The following is a 21,095-nucleotide window of genomic DNA, read 5'->3' as shown; positions in this document are numbered from 1 at the left end:
TGGGTGCTTGGCAGGTGACTCGCATTTATGACAGTCGCAGTGTCCCAGGGTCATGTGATCCCCTTTTGTGACTATCTGACCAGCAAAGCCAATGGAGAAGCCGGATTCATTTAATGACCAAATGAGCCACTTAACAACTGCAGTGATTCGCTCGACAACTGTGGAAAGAAGGGTGGTAAAACGGGACACAACCCACTTAACAAACGTTTCACTTAGCCACAGAAATGTTGGGTTCTATTGTGGTCGTAAAGTCGAGTACCATCTGTCGCCCTCGACGTACGACCAGAATGGAGCCCAACATTTCCATTCCCAAGTGGAGTGGATTTTGCCTCTGTTCGTGACTTTTCTTGCCACAGTTGTTAAGCGAATCACTGCCGTTGTTAAGTGGATCATTTGGTCATTGAATGAATCTGCCTTCCCCATTGACTTTGCTTGTCAGGAGCTCACAAAGGGTGATGACGCGGCCCCGGGACACCGCAACCCGTCATAAATACGAGTTGGTTTCCAAGCACCTGACTTTGATCACCTATCCATGGGGACGGTCGTTAAGTGTGAAAAACGGTCCTAAACCACTGTTTTCAGTGCCATTGTAACTTCGGTCACTAAATGAACAGCTGTAAGTCGAGGACTACCTGTACTGACAAGACAGTTGTAAACTTTAGATCAGTGATGGTGAATCTGTGGCCTGCGTGCTAGAGGTGGCACGCAGAGCCCTTTCTGTGGGCACGGGCACCGTCGGCAACTGGTCTTCGCGGGTGCCAGAGCGCCAGAATGTGGTCTGAAAACGGTCACCCCCCCCCAAAAAAAACCAGGCTGTTTTCCGGACCGTTTTCAGGCTGTTTGGGGGGCATTTTTCTGGCTGGTTTATGGAGCCATTTGTGCCCCTGAAAATGGCCCAAAATGTCCTGAAAAATGGCCCCCAAACACCCTAAAAGTGGCCTGAAAAATGGCCCCAAAACCACACCGTTTGTCAGTCCCTTTTCAGGCTGTTTTTGAACTGTTTTTTCTGGACAAAAACAGCCCCAAAATGGCCTGAAAACAGCCTAGAAAACGCTGAAAAAACAGACAAATGCGCGCTGGCCAAGTGATCTTTGGATTTAGAGTGCTCCGGCACGCACGCATGCACACATGTTCTGGTTTGGGCACTCGGTGCTGAAAAGGTTTGCCATCCCTGCTTTAGATAGAGAAGCCTGAATATGGAGGCTTCTGTGAACTCTTGTTCCTAACAGCCCACCTGGGATCAAAATAGCCGGTTTTCTTTCTGCTGGCTTTAACCGTGATAGGATTTATTTGTTTCTTGGCTTGTTCTGGGATTCTCCCTTGACTTTCTCTCCAGAGAGTTTCCCAAAACAAGCAAAGCTCTGAGATAAGGAAGAGAGGTCCACTTTCTTTGGCTGGGATGGGCTGTTGCCCGTTTCTCTTTCCTTAAACACCCCTCCAATCTCCCATTTGCTGTTCAGACTCAACGCAGCTGGACGGAACAAAGCCCAGCACTTTTTAAGGGGGGTCATCATAGAATTCTGTGGACCTCTTTTGTCAAAAGAAAGGTTTAAAATAAAGGCAGCGCAGAACACAACTGAGAAAAAAAAAATGCAATTTCTGTTTCTCCGGATGTTTTTTTAAAAACATCAAACATATCAGAAGATACTCTGTTTTACATAGTGTCTCCCCTGCAGCTAAAATTCATGCAAATTATCTTTAATGGGAAACTTCATTTCATGCCCTTCCAATGGTGGATTAGCTGCCAAAATTCTTTGCAGCGAAATGCTTAATTTCAGCAGCACATTTTTAAAGGATCAGAGTGGTTGCACAATTCCCTGATGCCCCAGTTTGCCAGACCTCGTAACAGTAACCTATAATAAAAATATTCGGTTTTAGAATTTCTGATTTACAGTCATTAAAATACGCGTCAGCAACTTCTAGTGTCACCCAAGAGCCAAGTTAAAAACGTTAAGGTGATGCAAACCCTGAGAGTAGATTGGAAGAAAACACCCCAAAGAGGGCAGTTTAGGGTAATAGTTAAGGCAGAGGACTAGGAAGATGGAGACCAGGAGTTCAAGTCCTTCCCTTGGTATGAAAGCTGTCTGGGTGACTTTGAGCCTTTCCCTCGCAGCCCAACCCACCTCAAAGGGGTTTTTGTTATGGGGAAAATAGGAGGAAGTTGTGTTGGTATATGTCTATGGAGGTGGTCACTCTCACTGCTTGGGAAAGAAGGAAGGGAGGGAGGGAGGGTGGATTTAATGTAGAAAGAAGGAAAAATACTAAGGAAGGAAGGATTTAATGTAGAAAGAAGGAAAGTACAAAGGAAGGAAGGATTTAATGTAGAAAGGAAAGTACAAAGGAAGGAAGGAAGGAAGGAAGGAAGGAAGGGAGGAAAGAAATGAAATGAAATGAAGTAAAGGGAAGGAAGAAGGGGAAGAAGGAAGGAAGAGAGGGAAGGAAGGAAGGATTTAATGTAGAAAGAAGAAAAGTACAAAGGAAGGAAGGAAGGGAGGGAAGAAATGAAATGAAGTAAGGGAGGGAAGAAGGAAGAGAGGGAAGGGAGGGAGGATGGATTTAATGTAGAAAGAAGGAAAGTACAAAGGAAGAAAGGAAGTGAGGGAAGAAATGAAATGAAGTAAAGGGAGGGAAGAAGGGGAAGAAGGAAGGAAGAGAGAGAAGGAAGGGAGGAAAGAGAAGCTCATAGCCTCTGAGAAGAGAAAAAGTTCGATCTCCATTCCATATTTTGCTATTAAGAGTGTAGAGCTGCTAGAAAATTTAATGGGTTTGTGCTTCGGAAAGAAAGCCAAGGAAAACCACGCCTGCTGTGAGTGAATGTGGGTTGGGAAGAGTCTTGCAAAGCATAAAACCCACACGAGAATCAGGCCCTGGGAATCTAATCCAGGGATCTACAAAGGTGTTACGGCTCAGGGCTCTGAAATAGCCACTCTAATTCAGGGCAGAGATAAAGGCGCCTTCTTCAGTGACAGCACAAAATCACCTGAAGGATAAATACCCTCTTGGAATCAGTTGTGCCTTTCGGGAAAATACAGAGGCATGAAATTAATCGGAAGCTGGTGAAATTCAATCACAAACAATGCGCTCTCTCTCTCTCTCTCTCTCTCTCTCTCTCTGCTGTTCCACACATAAACCCCGAAGAACAGGAAGCGTCTTCCTAAGAGACATAAATCGATAGGAAACGTGTCACAGTTGTGACTCTTTAACTTTCAGCAAAATGACACCAACTGCACAATGGCCATGAAGGTGTGAAGCCACATCCGGGGGGGGGGGGGGGGTGGGTGGGTTGGGTGGGTGGGTGAGGGAGATGCTGAACACAACACGATAAAAAGCACCCCTTGGCTTTTGCAGATGTTTCCATGTGGCTCAACAGCCACAGTGACTTATGCCCCACAATTCACAGAGGAGCACACGCACCGTTGCCGGCTGCAAAAGCAGAAGGCAGGAAAAGACAGGAGGCATCTGTCACAAATCCCATCGACTGAGAAATCGCTTGTGGAAAAAAATGTGCAAGACTGGGGCGGGGCACAAGGAGGGACCGCCTCTCCCGGGAGGAAGTTAGCAACCCACCCGTCTCCTAAAAGAATGAAATATCCCGGGAAAGATTGAAAAAGGCAGAATATTACATTTCCATGGTTCAGAAATGGAGAAACATGTTTTTAGGCAGGAAGCAGACTCACCCTTAATAGCCCCCACCTTTGTCAATGGGCCATTAAAATAGAGCCTGAGCTAGCCTACTCTACATAACAAAGGTAGGATTAGCCTTCCACAGAAACTCATCTGGGAACTCAACCAAGCTTGGGACTCAAAAGGCACACAACCTACAAAATTAGCTAAGACACACACACACCCTCTGCCCCTGGGAGTCTGACAACCAATGGTAATATACATTGTACACAGGAACAGGAAACAAGAGAGGTGCGCCTGATCAGAGGGGTATGAAAAACCAGGAACTTTCAGCCTCTCGCTCTCTTTTCTTCTTCACCCAACATCTGGACGCATGTGTGATCCTCCTTTTCCGTCCAGGAGCTCAAGCCATGTGATCCTGACCACCGTTAAACCACCTTTCTCCAAGGAGCCTCCGTGTCCCCAGGGTCTTTTTCCCCCCACTTGGAACCGAACCTAGGAGGACATTTTTTTTCCTGACATCCCCTTTCGTTGGGATCCCAGCAAAGGAATCCTCGGAAGAGCTTCTCTGAAAATAATCCCTTGCCGGAGGTCATTCCCGCCCGTTTCTGAGCGTTCTCAACTTGCAACCGCAATGCCAGTCTAACGTTTCACCGAGTTATAAAATATTGCGAAATAACAAAATGCAAACGTCAATAGAAAAGCAGTGGGAAGGGGAAGGAGAGAAGGGAAAGGAGAGGAGGAAGGAAGGAGAGAAGAAAGAGAAGAAAGGGGGGTAGGAAGGAGGGAGGGAAGGAAGGAGGGAAGGAAGGAGGGAGGGAAGGAGGGAGGGAAGGAAGGAGGGAATGTAGGGGGGAAGGAAGGAGGAAAGGAAGGGGGAAAGGAAGGAGACAAGGAGAGAAGAAAGAAGGGAAGGAAGGAAGGAGTTGAAGGAAGGAGGGAAGGAGAGAAGGAGGGAAGGGGGAAGGAAGGAAGGAGGGAAGGAAGGAGAGTAGGAGAGAAGAAACAAGGGAAGGAAAGAGGGAGGGAGGGAAGAAGGACCGTTGTAAGATAAGATGGATCAAGGGGATGGTAAGAAAGCAATCTTCAAGTATATTGTCAACTGTAGGGGGAAAATTGTTATAAATACATATTATTAATAACAGTTATGAGATCATATAATTGTGAATGTATATAGGAAATTGATAAAATAATTTTTTTTTTAAAAAAAGCAGTGGGGAGGAAAAGGGGGAAGAGAAGTGAGGGAGGATAAGAAAAGAAAAAGAAACACTGATGTCCCACTCTCTCTGTTGCAGCAAAATAAGGCCGTCAAATCAAAACTTTCTGCTTTTCCATAATAATATGAAACCAGCCATTTCTGCAAATCAACTTGCAACCAGAACTGAGCTCCCACTGCTAAATGAGACAGATGTGAGAGTGAATGTTGCTCCATTTTACATCCTTTCTTGCCAGAGTGGTTAAGGGAATCGCTTCAGTCGTTAAGTTAGTAATATTGTTTGTTTTATTAGTTGTTATTAGTTTTACTATGAGTTATATGGTTATTAAGTGAATCTTGGCTCGTCAGGAGGTCAAAAAAAGGGGGATCACGTGACCACGGGGGTGCTGCCACGGTCGTGTGAAAAACCCGGGATCAAAATTGGACGCTTGGCAACTGATTCATATTTATGACCGTTGCAGTGTCCTGGTGTGGGTGGATCACGTGTTCTCCCTTTGTGACCTCCTCACAACCAAAGCCAACAGGGGGAAGCCGACTGACTTAATACTTGAGTTATTAACTTTACAACTGCAGTGATTCAATTAGGAACTTTGGCGAGAAAGGCCGCCAGATGGGGAAAGAACAAATTATTTCACAACTGCCTCACTTGCCGACTGAAATCTTGAGCTCAGGGGTGGTTGTAGGTCAAGGACCAGCCGAATTGACCACTTCTAAAGCAGTGTTTCTCAACCTTGGCAACTTGAAGATGTCTGGACTTCCAAGTCCCAGAATTCCCCAGCCAGCATTCGCTGGCTGGGGAATTCTGGGACTTGAAAGTCCAGACATCTTCAAGTTGCCAAGGTTGAGAAACACTGTTGTAAAGTGTTCTCTCTCCTGCGGTAACCTCCGAATTTATCCTGACACTCTTCCAACTAAAAAGGAAGCCAAAAACTCTTGAACTGAAAAGGCAGGGCCAGCCAAAGATTAAAAGGTCCCCCCCCCCCCCAATTCCTTCTTGCATTCCTTGAAGTCATCTGAGCACATGTAGATAATTTGGGAAGAGGCTTTTATCTCTCCCTCTCTCTCTCCTTCTCTGTTCCTCCAGACTAAAGTGAGCAGGCCAATCTCAGTTCTGCTTTCAACATTCCTGAGAGTCCCTCCTGTTCGACCTTCTGCTATGGATGAGGAGGTATTTCTCCTCCTGAAACTTCTTCGTGTGCACGCAAGAGAGAGTTTTTGAAAAAAGGAACCGGCCCTCCACGTTTCCTATAAAACCAAACAGGATTATTTTACTTTCCAGCCCATAAATGGCCTTTATTACCGTTGGATATTTATGGAAGAATCAAGATTCCAAAATTACAGGTAGTCCTTGTGACCACAGCTGGGCCCAAAATTTCTGCTGCTAAGCGAGACAGTTGTTAAGTGAGCGTTGCCTCACTGTACGACCTTTCTTGCTACAATTGCTAAGTGAATATTTGCACTTCTTAAGGGAATCTGGCTTACCTGTTGAGGAAGGAAGGAAGGAAGTCAAATGCCAAGTGTCTGAATTTTCATCACCTGACCACAGAGATGCTGCAACGGTCGTAAGTGTGAAAATTAGTCATGAGTCAAGGACTATCTGTATTTTACAAATGCCCAATTTTCAATGGAATCTACATTCAGAATTCTGTTTGGAAACCTGCTGCAACGGTATGAACCACTTTGCATTAAACATGTCCATGGGTCAGTCCTCAACAGACAGGCAGGGAAGTTGGCTAAGAAGAATAATAAAAGTCTCGGCCAGAAAGTGGAATCTTCCAAAGAGTGGCCCATAAAGGAATTGTGCATTTGCACAGATATTTTTTTTCTTTGTCTGTGAAAAGGAAGGCTACTTCCTAAAAGTTGCATTGCAATTAGGAAACTGAATAATGCAGTGCCTACAAAAAGCTGAGTGTGCCATTTGCAAGACTGCAGTAGTTCACTTCACTTTGCAAGTGGGGAAAAAATGTTATTTAAGGAAATGTATTAATAGATGAGGAATTTATTCCTTAAATAGATATCACGTTCCAATTCTCCATAAGACCCTCGCTGCTTCTTCTTCGGATTTCTAGATCTGGGGAAAACATTTTTGCTTTTTAAAGGAGAAAATCCAAACCAAAGATATTTCACAATTCAAGATTTTGCAATTCAAAATTTAGGAATTTTTTTTTAACAGAATTATGAAGAATATTCCTGGAGGAAAAATAATTCATAAATAGCCTTGGATTGTGATTAATAAAGACAACGCAGAGTTCTTTAACACAATATTTATATATGTATATCCATCCTGGAAGCTATATTCAAGTAAATGTTCATAAAATGACAACCCCTGTGTATAAAATAAACATTTCTATTCCAGAGCAAATAACATCACATTCTTTACAAATATTTGATAAATATTTCAGACGTAAAAGAAAGATGCTTTAAAACAGATTTAAGAAATTTAACCTATTTACTGACAGCTTTTTCAGGGAGAAATTATTTTCTCCTCAAATGTAAAAACAGTCACTTTAAACATCCACCAATATTGTAATCCATATTTTCTTTTCCTCCCTCACATTTGCTGAATGGTACAAAAAAAAAACCTGTATAATTATGAATTTCAGAACTGAAAGCTCTGTGAAAATTTTTAAGACGTAAAAGATATGTTTCTTTCATACCTAAAAGAGTGGTTTTTTTTTTTTAAAAAAAAGATGGCGTAGCATCCAGGAGCCATAATACATAAGTCTATTTTAATTGGCACCTTACCAAAAAAATAAAAAATAAATCACCCCTTATTTTCCTTCACAACGAGAGATCCTGCCTAAAACATAAAAGTGATCCCTTCCCTACGCTTGAATACAAAAGTAGAATTCCCAGTTATAGGTAATCCTCAACTTATGACTATAACCCAGCCCAAAATTTCAATTGCTAAGGAAGGCAATTGGTAACTGAGCTTTGACGCATTTCTTTCACCTTTCTGGCCACCGTTGTTAAGTGAATCCCTGCAGTTGTTCAGTTACTAACGTGGCTGTTAAGTGAATCTTGTTTACCCTTTGACTTTGCAACTCAGAGGGTTGCGAAAGGGGATGACGTGACCCTTAGGGCATGACAACCAGTGGTGGGTTGCAGGCGGTACGCCCCAGTACGGGCATACCGGAGCCAGCCCGGCGCACCGGATACTGTTCCGGTATGGTGCTCCGGAGGGCCCACCAGCCTGCCCAAGCTCCTTACCGGTCTTTTAAGTCTTCGGAGCTTCCGCGCATGCATACAGCACATACAGCGCCTGCGCTCCGCTCCTGGAGTGTTGAGGAGGCTCGTGGAGGCGCTAAGATGCATTTGAGTGCCGCGCACGTCCATATGGATGCCGCCGGGTCCATTCCAGTTGGAACGGGATCCGAAACCCACCACTGATGGCAACCGTCATAAATACGAGCCCTTTGGTAAGCGGCTGAATTCTCATCACATGACTAGGTAGGGGGAATGCAATTTTTTTCAGTGCTGTTGTAACTTTGCAGTCACTAAACAAATGGTTGTAAGTTGAGGACCACCTGCATAGCTGAGGAAACACAGCTACGCAAAAGATTGTGCACAAGTTCAATTCTAAGCGGTTTTGCTTTTTAAAAAAACAAATCTTCAACGTATATTGTGTATGCCAATTCCAACACAGGAAGAGACGTACAGAAGGGGAATAATCCAAGGTGGCGCAGTGGTTAAATGCAGCACTGCAGGCTACTGCTAGATCAGCAGGTCAGCGGTTCAAATCTCACCGGCTCAGGGTTGACTCAGCCTTCCATCCTTCCGAGGTGGGTAAAATGAGGACCCAGATTGTTGGGGGCAATATGCTGACTCTCTGTAAACCGCTTAGAGAGGCCTGAAAGGCCTATGAAGCGGTATATAAGTCTACTGCTATTGCTATTTGTGAAAACTGTTGCTGCATGTTGCACAACTCTATAATAGCCACAGAAGAAATCACAATGGATGTGGTCTTCGACTTACAACAGTTCACTTAGTGACCGAAGTTACAACGGTATGAAAAAAAAAAGCAACCGTTTTTTTCACACTGCTTTGCAACAGTTTGTTTTAGTGACTTTTCAAAGTCACAACTGCACTGGGAGAAAGTGATTGATGGCCATTTTCCACACTGCAGCATCCCTGAGATCATGTGATCAGGATTCCAATGCTGGGAAACCGACTTGTATTGATGACGCTGGGAGTGCCCAATGGCCATGTCAAGTCAATCCGTATTCGCTTAACAACCGTGAGACTGACTTAAACAATTGCAGTGGTTCACTTAACAACGGTTGCAAAAAAAGGTTGTAAAATGGGGCAAAACTAAACTTATTGTCTCGCTCGGCCACAAAAACCTGGGGCTCAATTGTGGTCGTAAATCAAGGATAATCTGTAGGCCTGCAGCTTGCTTCTACCGCAGATGAATTAATGTGTATTTCTCTCTAGGAGGGGACAGTGTAAAATGTAGGATTTTTAAAATTTCTTTTTTGCAAGGAGCTCCTCCAATTTTCAGAATATTTTTTTAAACCATGGTTAACTATTCAACCTTTCCCTGGTAAACACAATCGGATCACTTGTGTGCTTTGCCAACGTTGTCTTCCCAGGGCTGCAAGTAGCCCCCCGTATGCCCATGCCCTTGGAGGTTACTCAATTAGTACACATAATATAAAGATATGCGAGGCGCAGAGAAGAACATTCCATTTTAGTCCTGGTGGTCTGTGACTTTTTCACCAAGTTGATCCTCTAACACAGGAAGTGGCTTTTGGTGATCCAGAGCCAAGATAAGCAAATCCTTTTCATTAGCTTTTAAATGGCCTCATGTTTACACGCTGCTGCTTGGTATCCTACATGGCACCGGGAAAGGGGGGGGGGGAGACGACTTATTTTGTGCCCTTATTCTGGCATGTTTAGATACAGGAGAGTTAAACATGGCAGCGCTGAGTAATAAGTCATAGACAAGCCTGTGGATGCTCAATATTATTATTATTATTTTCCTTGCAGAAAGCAGCAGGTAAGGAACAGTGGGAAAACATGGAGGAGGGGAGAGACAGACAGACAGATATGGCCTAAGGCAGTGATGGGACAGAGGGCCCAAAGTGCACACATCCGAACCCCCCAAATGCAATGCATGTGTGGCCCTCTGTGTGCGCCTCGCCCCGCACATGCGCAGCAGAGACCCGAATACCAGCAGGAGATGTGCGTGCATGCGAGGCAGAACTGGGGCGACGGCTTGGGTGCCCACAGGGAGGGCGCTGTGTGCCACCTGACACAAGTGCCATAGGTTCGCCATCACGGGCTTAAGGGTTAAGACACCAAGCTAGAAAGCAGGTATCCATGAGTTCAAGTCCCGCTTTAGGCAGGAAAGCCAGCGGGGTGACTTTGGACCCGTTATTCGGTCTCTCAGCCCAACTTACTTCACAGGGTTGTTGTTGTGGGGAAAGGATAGAGGGGGAAGGAATTACGAGGAACGTTTGCTTGAGTTATTTGTAGAAATAATAAAGATTGGGATATTTAAAAAAAAAATCTGTAACTTTGGTGGCGCTACACAGTTCACTTTTGGAGATACTTCTGAGTGGGTTTAAGAAGCAGAAACTGCAAGGTGGTCCTCGACTTATGACCACAACTGAAGCCAAAATTTCTGATGCTAAGTGAGTTTTGCCCCATTTTACAACTTTTCTTGCCATATTTATTAAGGCAGTCGTTAAATTACGGTTATAACATGGTTGCTAAGTGAATCTGGTTTCCCCGTTGACTTTGCTTGTCAAAAGGTCGCAGAAGGGGTTCACGTAACCCCGGGACACTCATAAACATGCGACCGTCATAAATAAGAGCAGGTTGCCAAGCATTCAGATTTCGGACACAGGCCCATGGGGATGGCTGCAATGGCCATGCGTGTGAAAAAACCGTCATGTCACTTTTTTCAGTGCCATTACAACTTTTGAACGGTCACTAAATGTACCGTTGTAAGTCGAGGACTACCTGTACTACCTGCCCTCACCATTCACTTCTACCCCAATTAGAAAACAATGACAGCTTTAAGAATTAATTATAAAGATCATTATAATAATAATAAAAAAAAACAATGGCGAGCTTTAGGAATAATTAACCAGCTTTAAAAATAAGCTAATTTCACACATTAAAAAGCTGATTTCACATAGTTCTCTGCCACTCTTCTGTACACACACACACACACACAAACGGCAAAAATTGCAGCTTTTGCTGCCTGATAACAGAATACATATCCATTTCTCAAGATATCCCTCCCTCTACATTTGCCTTGTCTTCCAATCTGACCCAAAGCACCTGCTGTGACCCACTGAGAACCTTAAAAAACACTTTTATCAATTGTAAAAATGTTTTCTTTATTCGGTCTCATCCTTCCTCTCTTTCTCCATTCCTATAAAACCAGACAGAGAAATGGATTAGTCCAGTCTTTCTCAATCTTGGCAAAGCTGACTGGGGAATTCTGGGAATTGAAGTCCACACATCTTAAAAGCTGCCAAGGTTGAGAAACATTGGGCTGGTCCACACAATTCCCAACTGCATATATATATCACTATCGGAATAGCCGCCTCGGGTCAGACTGGAAGAGTTTCCTTTTCAACAAGAGAGTGGGCTGTGAACTTTGAACTTCCAAGTTCAAAGTTAATTCTGGAGTGCCAATCCAAAAATGTTTTTTTTTTTTTGCAGTTTTCCAGACATCCCTTCTTGTGTTTATATCTGGTGTCTTGTTCTCTATGGTAAATATAACCATGCAACCATACTATGTGTCACAAGGATTCTGCAAACCCCTATGAAGTAAATACAAGTGGGACTTGCTTTCACGCCAAGACGGAATTATTTACCACAATCCCTCATCAAGACACAAACTCTAAATTCAGAACAGCATCTAACAGGTTTTTGTTCCTCCAAGCTCTTTCCGCCAAATGAAGCAGACGATTACTGAGTTGTAAATTAGAAAAGTCGAGAAACCCACAGAAAAATCATCCTTAGCCTCCATTGTATGTAATATGAAAGAGGATGAGATGGCAAGGTTTTCATTTGAGAGGGGCACATGAAAACTATCCAGAAACGCCCATCCGCGCAAGTAGCCCAGATTCATGCAACACCCAAGTCATGTCCTAAGATGTCACCAACATCTTTTTTTCCAAGGGATGGTGGTTTAGGGATGCTTCCCAAGGGCAGAAGCTGCTCCCCCAAGCCATTCTGCAACCCTGGCTCAGGAGACCCTATCTCCCCTATGTAGAAACAAAGAGAGTTTGGTCCAATGGTTAAGGCACGAGAAAGCAGGAGAGTCTGAGTTTCAGTCTTGCGTTAGGCATCAAAGCCAGCTAGGTGACTTTGGGCCAATCACCAGAAGATGGTGAGTTCTAGTCCTGACTTAGGCATGAAAGCCAACTGGGTGACTTTGGGCCAATGACCAGGAGATGGTGAGTTCTAGTCCTGACTTAGGCATGAAAGCCAACTGGGTGACTTTGGGCCAATGACCAGGAGATGGTGTGTTCTAGTCTCACCTTGAGCATGAGAGTTGGTTGGTGACTTTGGGCAAAGTCCCTCCCTCTCAGTCCAACCCACCGCACAGGGCTCTTCTTGTCGGAAAACAGGAGAAGGAAGGTTTGTTGAATAAGACCACCACCATGAGCCCTTTGTAAAAATAATAAAGGTGGCATAATAATCTAATAAATAAACAAGCAAATAAAATCACTCCGGGCCAAGCAGTGGAAAGGAATTCTTCTCTGCCCTGAATCCAATTTCAGTGAAAGCCAAGTTGGAGCAGCAGTGAAGATGCCGCAGGAGAAACGGTGGGGTGTCTGTGTGGGTGTTCGGAGTTCTAGTCCCATTTTAGGCATGAAAGCCAGCTGGATGACTTTGGGCTAGTCAGCCCAATCCACCTCACAGGGTTGCTGTTGTGGGGAAAGTAGGAGGAGAAAGGAGTGTTCAATACGCTCAAAGGCTTGAGTTATTTGTAAAAACCATCAAGGTGGGAGATTAGATAGATTAGATAGATTAGATAGATAAATAGATAGATAGATACATACATACTGTCAGCTTCTGCTTTGCTGCTGCTTCAGCTGCCATGAAACGGGAAGGGGGGGGGCGTGTATGTGGGAGGTTTTTACTTGGTGTGCTGGAGGACTGCTGGAGGAATGTTCTAGGATGTACCAGTCGTTGGGATTGCGCATGCGTACGTGTTTCCCGCCTGCATCAACGGCCTTCACATTCCATCTTGGCCTGTCTTTTTGAAGTTATCTCACACCTGACAATTGAAGGACTTATGATTGGACTGGAGCTTTGATCCTAAGGGGGGGGAACGGGCTTTGCTATATATCAATTGCTTTCGCGCCATATTATTCAGATTTTGCTTCACTGCTGCTTGCTTACCATTTATAATTAGTAAAAGTACTTTGGATTTCCAACCCATGGAGTCTATTGGTCTTCTTTCCTAGTTATGGAATGGAGTGGGGCGTGACAAGAAGCAAAATCTGAAAATATCCCTTTCCAGGAGATTTTACGTCTACCGAGAAGGGAAATAATGTCTTCTCCGACCAGAGAGGAGGAAGGCGCCGTTGGAGGGACGGATTCCAGTGAACTGGGACCTCCCGACCTTTCTTTACACCAGCCCAGCCCGTCTGACCGGCCGTTGCACGAAGATTTATTTCAACTGCAAATTTCCAGTCAGCCTGAACCTTCCCCCCTACCCCGTTGGTCAACTTCAGTGGGGCAAAGAGAAATAGAGACAAGCTGGAATGCTGGACTCACCCAAAAACCTCCTCAACAGACTTCGCTGGAGCCAGGGGCCGTGAGGAAACCTCAGGCGGGTGAGTTTCATGAATATTGGAGCCAAAGGGGCGATGAAGGGGAATGGAGAAGTTATCAGCACCAGGGCCCTGGGAGACAACCCCCCCGGAGTGAACTACCTGATTATTGGGGTCAAACATTTTTGGAAGAGAGAAGGGGAGAGGAGGACAGAGACTGGAGAAATTGGCAACGTTACCCACGCCAGGATTCTCCCCCACCCCCCCCTCGGCCCGCATCACCCCCTGCGGCTAGAGGCGTTGCTGACCAAAGGGGACCTCCACCCCAGGCTCCCCCCCGAAGACATCGTATGGCTAAAATCCCTCCTTTGCCTGTGCGTTTTAATGGGGCTTCGGCTAGCCTCGCCTCCTTCCTCATGCAGGTTTTTAATTACATGGAGATATATGGCCGGGACTTTGAATCTGACATTTTAAGGGTCAGGATGGTCCTGTTATCTTTGGATGGTGAGGCGGCGGCGTGGTCGACTGCTTTGCATATGTCTGGTTCTCCCCTCTTGGGGAATTTCAACCGTTTTATGGCAGCTTTCCGTCGACGTTTTGATGACCCGTTGACCGAGAAGCGAAACAAATTGAAGTTTTTAACTTTTGACCAAGACGACAGGCCTGTCGCCGAATACATCCAGGAATTTCAGTGTCTGTCTCAGTACATGAGAGGCTGGGGGGAGGATGCGATGCTGGACAGATTTGCCGAAGGCTTAAACCCTGAAATTTATCAACAATGTGTTAATCGTAACCTGCCGAGGCGCTTAATCACTTGGTTCGAGCATGCTGCTGACGCTGAGCTTGATTTAATTCGTCTGCGCTATGCCACTGAAGAAAGAAGGAAGCGAAAAGAAAGAGCTGCCAAGTCCCTCCCCCCTCCTGCTACTCAAGCGCTTCCCAAACGCCGAGGCGACGCGAGAGAGCCCCCTTCTGGCCCCTCCAGACCTTTAACATGTTTTCGCTGTGGCAAGCTTGGGCACACCGCCCCCCTCTGTAGGGCGAAAACACTTCTCTCTGCCCAACCCCCTCCCAGACGTGAGGAGAAATCTGCAAGAGGCTCTGAGAGGAAAAAGAAGGAAACGGCTTTCGCTGGAGAAACCAACCCTCCTCCTCTAGCCCAACCGTTGAAGGATGACGCGGATGCTAACTCCTCTTCTTCTGATGACTCAGATGACGACGCTTCCCCTCGCTGGGTGAGTTCAAACAAGGGGCCCCTTCTACTCCCTATTGTATTAAAAGTTCCTCCTGAGGGACCACCTGCCACCCTCCTAGCATTACTGGATTCCGGCTGTTCCCGGTCCATGATCAATCCGGCCATGGTTGAGAAATTAGGCCTCAAATTGCGCACTTTGAAAACCCCTATTGTTTTTTGCCAGATAGACGGATCGATTGCAGGGGGGGGGCCCGCCCATTTTTTTACTGAGCCTTTGGAAATGACAATGGGTACCCACACTGAATTAATCTCTTTTGTGGTCGCACCTGGCATGGACAGACCACTTATTTTGGGCATCCCATGGCTCCGGAAATGGAACCCCCACATAAACTGGCGGACAGGCCGCTTGCGTATTCGCTCCAAAGTGCCTCCTGTGGGGGAGGGCTCTCCAACCCAGCCTAACGTCACTGACGTTCCTGAGATGGCCGCTAGGGGGCAGGAGAGGATTGCAGGAGAGGAGAAAATTCCGAAAGAATATTTGGATCTTAAAGAAGTCTTCAGCGAGCAATCTTCGGACATTCTACCCCCCCACAGGCCCACTGATTGTTCCATTGACATTTTGCCCGGGGTCAAACTCCCCAAACCCCGCATTTACTCCATGTCGCCCAGAGAAATGGAGGAGATGCGTTCTTTCATTGACAAAAATTTGAAACGTGGTTTCATTGAACCGGCACGACCCAAGGTGGCGGCACCTGTGTTATTTCGTGAGAAGAAAGATGGGTCTCTTCGTTTATGTTGTGACTTTAGAAACCTTAACGCCATCTGTTCTCACAACCTCTACCCACTACCCTTGATGAAGGACTTATTGGCACAATTGGGGAAGGGACGCATCTTCACAAAATTGGACCTGCGAGAAACTTACTATTGAGTACGCATCAAGGAAGGGGACGAATGGAAGACCGCGTTCAACTGCCCCCTTGGTTGTTTCCAGTTCCGGGTTATGCCTTTTGGCCTTCAGGGGGCTCCTGCTGTATTCATGCAATTTATTAATGAGATCCTACACGACCACCTCTATAAGGGCGTTATCGTATATCTGGACGATATCCTCATTTATACCCGCACTTACGACCACCACGTCAATCTGGTGCGCACTGTTTTGAAGAAACTCCGTGCTGCCAACCTGTATGCCAAGTTGTCTAAGTGTGAGTTTCACCAAACTACTATTGACTATCTGGGCTACCGTATCTCCCCTGATGGCGTTGAGATGGACCCTGAAAAAGTGAAGGCCGTCACTGAATGGGACGCTCCCAAAACTCGTAAACAGTTGCAAAAGTTTTTGGGTTTCGCTAATTTCTACCGTCAATTTATTCCCTCTTTTGCCGACATTGCTCTACCCATTACTAATCTGCTCAAAACAAAAGGCGACCCGAGACCAAAACCCAGTAAGCCTTTGGACTGGACCATGGAATGCCAGGCGGCGTTCGAAAAGCTTAAACGCCTTTTTGCAGCTGAACCAGTTCTTAAACATCCTGATCTCGACCAGCCGTTCGTTGTCCAGGCGGATGCCAGTGATGTCGCCGTTGGGGCCGTTCTCCTACAAGCCAATGACCAAGGTAACTTGCAACCTTGCGCGTACACCTCACGTAAACTCACTGACACGGAACGGCGCTGGGCGGTTTGGGAGAAAGAGGCTTTTGCAGTCCGTTGGGCCCTCGCTACTTGGCGCCACTTCCTGGAAGGCTCTAAGCACCCATTTGAAGTGTGGACTGACCACAAGAACTTGGAAGCGTTGCGCACACCGCGCCGTCTCTCCCCAAAGCAGATGCGTTGGGCCCAATATTTTAACCGTTTCAATTTCACTCTAAAGTATATCCCGGGGGGAAAGAACTTCATGGCTGATGCTTTGTCCCGGTTACCTCAGTATAATTGTTCCAAACTGAGTATCGTCCAACCGCTCTTGGCAGCTCCGGTACTCACACGTCAACAGACCAAGGCTCAAAAGGACGTACCTCACGATCTGCTTTCTGACCTCAAAGCAGCTCTTCCTCAAGACGACTGGTTCCTGAACCATCGGGACGAGTGCACCATGAGGGAAGATCTACCGTGGATTGGTGCTAAATTATACATCCCCGCTTCCCTACGTCTTGTGGTCCTTCGTCGCGCCCATGACTCCAGGATGGCGGGTCATTTTGGATTCGTCAAAACTTTGCACCTCGTGAAGAGACAATTCTGGTGGCCCTCTTTAAAAAAGGACATTGAACTTTATGTTTCCAGTTGCCCGGTTTGCGCTACCGCCAAAAAGCCACCAGGGAAACCACACGGCCTTCTGCAGTCTGTCGCTCGCCCGGTTGCCCCGTGGAAGGAGATTTCTATGGACTTTATTGTGGAGCTTCCCGAAAGCCAAGGGCACACCGTCATCTGGGTGGTTACTGACTTGTTCTCCAAGCAAGTTCACTTCGTGCCTTGCCACAAGATTCCTTCCGCCAAGGCGTTGGCTAAATTATTCCTATTTCACATATACCGCTTGCATGGGGTCCCCGACCGTATTATCTCCGATCGTGGAGTCCAATTCACATCTAAATTTTGGAAGGAGTTCCTCACGCGCATTGGCTCCGCCCAGGGCCTTAGCTCCGCCTACCATCCTCAGACTAATGGCGGCTGTGAACGTACTAATTCCGTTCTTGAACAATATTTACGTTGTTTCATCAATTATCAACAGGACGATTGGGTGGACTTGTTGCCGCATGCTGAAGTGGCCTATAACAATTCGGTTCACTCCAGCACGGGTTTCACCCCTTTCCGGGTGGTTTACGGCCAGGATTTTGTTGCTATCCCCGAACTGCCTACGGCCCAGCCTCAGGTTCCTTCCGTTGCTGACTGGAGTGAACGTCTCAGTCGCCTTTGGCCCCTCACTCTTTCCACCTTGGACGCTGCCCATAAGGCTCATAAGAAGCAGGCTGATAAGAAACGCTCTCAGCCTTATGAGTACCACGTTGGGGATTTAGTATATTTGTCCACAAAATTCTTGCATACTACGCAGAAGTCTAAGAAATTGGGTCCCAAGTATGTTGGCCCTTTCCCAATTGTGAAAGTTATCAATCCTGTGTCTGTACGTTTGCAATTGCCCAAACATCTCAACCGGGTCCATCCGGTGTTCCATATCAACCTCATCAAACCAGTTCGGGTCTCCGACCTCCGGCCCGCAGATGCCCCTCCACCTGCTCCGTTACTTATTGATGGCGACCGTCATTTTGAAGTCCGGGACATTCTGGACTCCCGTCGCCACCGTAATCGCATCCAATACCTTGTGGCTTGGAAACATTTTCCCCCCTCCCACACGGAATGGGTTGATAAGTCCCACGTTCGTGCCCCCCGCTTACTGCGGAAATTTTATGCTTCGTATCCCGACAAGCCTTGACTTTTCTCCTTTCCCTCTCTTGCTTGTTTATTGTTTGTCTGTCTTGTTTGTTTGTTTTTTTTTCCTTCCAGGCCTGACAGCCTTTTTCCGGGGGACGGCCGGATGTCAGCTTCTGCTTTGCTGCTGCTTCAGCTGCCATGAAACGGGAAGGGGGGGGGCGTGTATGTGGGAGGTTTTTACTTGGTGTGCTGGAGGACTGCTGGAGGAATGTTCTAGGATGTACCAGTCGTTGGGATTGCGCATGCGTACGTGTTTCCCGCCTGCATCAACGGCCTTCACATTCCATCTTGGCCTGTCTTTTTGAAGTTATCTCACACCTGACAATTGAAGGACTTATGATTGGACTGGAGCTTTGATCCTAAGGGGGGGGAACGGGCTTTGCTATATATCAATTGCTTTCGCGCCATATTATTCAGATTTTGCTTCACTGCTGCTTGCTTACCATTTATAATTAGTAAAAGTACTTTGGATTTCCAACCCATGGAGTCTATTGGTCTTCTTTCCTAGTTATGGAATGGAGTGGGGCGTGACACATACATACATAGAGACAGACAGACAGACAAGACAATGATAGATGACAAATTGATATAGAACATAGACAATACCTATAAACACATACATACATATTTATTTATCAGCACAAATACAACACAAATGTAACAAAGGCAACAGTAAAAAAAAAAATTGGGTTTCTGTCTGGATGGTCTCTCGAGATGAGCCGATAGACAGAGAATGGAAGCAGTAGACTTCCTCCCATATTTGGGCATACCAGGGATTGTGACACTAAATACATACATACATATGTATATATCCGCCCTTGATTGTTTTTACAAATAACTCAAAGCTTTGAACATATTGAAAGCTCCTTTCTCCTCTTACTTTCCCCATAACACACAACACATATAAGGCATATATGTATATATGCCTTGTGTGTGTGTGTGTATATACATATACACACATACATATAAGGCATACATACAAGGCAACACACACACACAAACACATATAAGGCACGTATGTAAATATATGTATATATATGCCTTATGTGTGTATACATATACACACATACATACAGTATAAGGCATACACATACAAGGCAACACACACACAAAGACATATAAGGCATGTATGTAAATATATGTATATATGCCTTATGTGCGTGTGTGGGTGTATACATATACACACATACATATAGTATAAGGCATACACACATACAAGGCAACACACACACAAACACATATAGGCATGTATGTAAATATATGTATATGTGCCTTGTATGTGTGTATACATATACACACATACATACAGTATAAGGCATACACATACAAGGCAATACGCACACAAACACATATAAGGTATGTATGTAAATATGCCTTGTGTGTGTGTGTATACATATACACATACATATAGTATAAGGCATACACACATACAAGGCAACACACACACAAACACATATAGGCATGCATGTAAATATATGTATATGTGCCTTATGTGTGTATACATATACACACATACATACAGTATAAGGCATACACATACAAGGCAATACGCACACAAACACATATAAGGTATGTATGTAAATATGCCTTGTGTGTGTGTGTATACATATACACATACATATAGTATAAGGCATACACACATACAAGGCAACACACACACAAACACATATAGGCATGTATGTAAATATATGTATAGATGCCTTGTATGTGTGTATACATATACACACATACATACAGTATAAGGCATACACATACAAGGCAATACGCACACAAACACATATAAGGTATGTATGTAAATATGCCTTGTGTGTGTGTATATACATATACACATACATATAGTATAAGGCATACACACATACAAGGCAACACACACACAAACACATATAGGCATGTATGTAAATATATGTATAGATGCCTTGTATGTGTGTATACATATACACACATACATACAGTATAAGGCATACACATACAAGGCAAGACACACACAAACACATATAAGGTATGTATATAAATATATGCATATATGCCTTTTGTGTGTGTGTGTGTGTGTATATATATACATACATATAAGGCATATACACAAACACAAACATAAGGCATACAACCACAAACACACATAAGGCATATATATATGTGTATCTATATGTATACACAAACACATCTAAGGCACTAAGGCACACACACACAGGACTCCCCACCCAAGCGCGGAAACCCCCGCAAGCCGCCTTCAGGGGAAGGGGAGCAACCGGGGGAGGGGGGGGCACAGGATTTCCCCCCCCCCGCTTCCCCACGTGGCTCCGGCTGAGCCCCCGTCCCGTCTCGGCCCACCCGCCCGTCCCCCTCTCACCAGGCGGGCGGCCTCGGCCCACGTGCGCTCCTTCTTCCTCCGCTGCTTCATCTCCTTCATCTTCTTCTTCCTCCTCTGGGCGGGCGAGCGGGCTGACCGGGCGGACGCGCGCACGTGAAGCGAGTGTGTGTGTGTGTGTGAAAGGGGGGGGGGGTGTTTCCCGAGCGGGCGGGCGGGCGGGAGCGCGCCTGGCGCGAGGAGGCGACCGTTACTCGGGCGGGGCTGCGGGAGAGCGCGCGGCTGTGGGGGGGGGGCAGGGCAGGAGGGCGTGGGGCGCACGCGCACCCCCCCGGCGGCGCCTTTTGAGGTGAGGGGGAAGAAGAAGAAGAAGGAAGGAAGGAAGGAAAAAAAAAAAAAGGACGGCGGCTGAGGAGGCGGCGGGCGCGCGCGTCAAGGAATGCAGCGGCGGCGGCGGCGGCGGAGGCCCGACATAACAACCGGAGAGGGAGGGAGGTCAAAGGTCTCTCCCGCAAAGGCGGGCGGGAAAAGGAGGGGGGGGGGCGAAAAAAGGAGGGGCGTTTTAAAAAAAAATATATAAAAATTAAATAAAAA

General features: G+C 45.9%; 1 protein-coding gene across 1 annotated transcript in view; it reads right to left on the bottom strand.

The window, feature by feature from the left end:
* ASXL1 (ASXL transcriptional regulator 1) overlaps nt 1-21,095 on the bottom strand; it is a 50,825-nt gene extending 29,730 nt beyond the window's left edge. The window contains exon 1 of the mRNA XM_032217891.1: nt 20,544-21,095. Within this exon, the coding sequence (XP_032073782.1) occupies nt 20,544-20,603 (60 nt within the window). The 5' untranslated portion in view covers nt 20,604-21,095. The remainder of the gene's footprint in view (nt 1-20,543) is intronic.

This window comes from Thamnophis elegans, chromosome 5, assembly GCF_009769535.1.
Source record: "Thamnophis elegans isolate rThaEle1 chromosome 5, rThaEle1.pri, whole genome shotgun sequence".
NCBI lineage: Eukaryota > Metazoa > Chordata > Lepidosauria > Squamata > Colubridae > Thamnophis > Thamnophis elegans.
The sequence above is the reverse complement of the archived record's forward strand: the minus strand, read 5'-3'. Positions and strand labels throughout refer to the sequence as shown.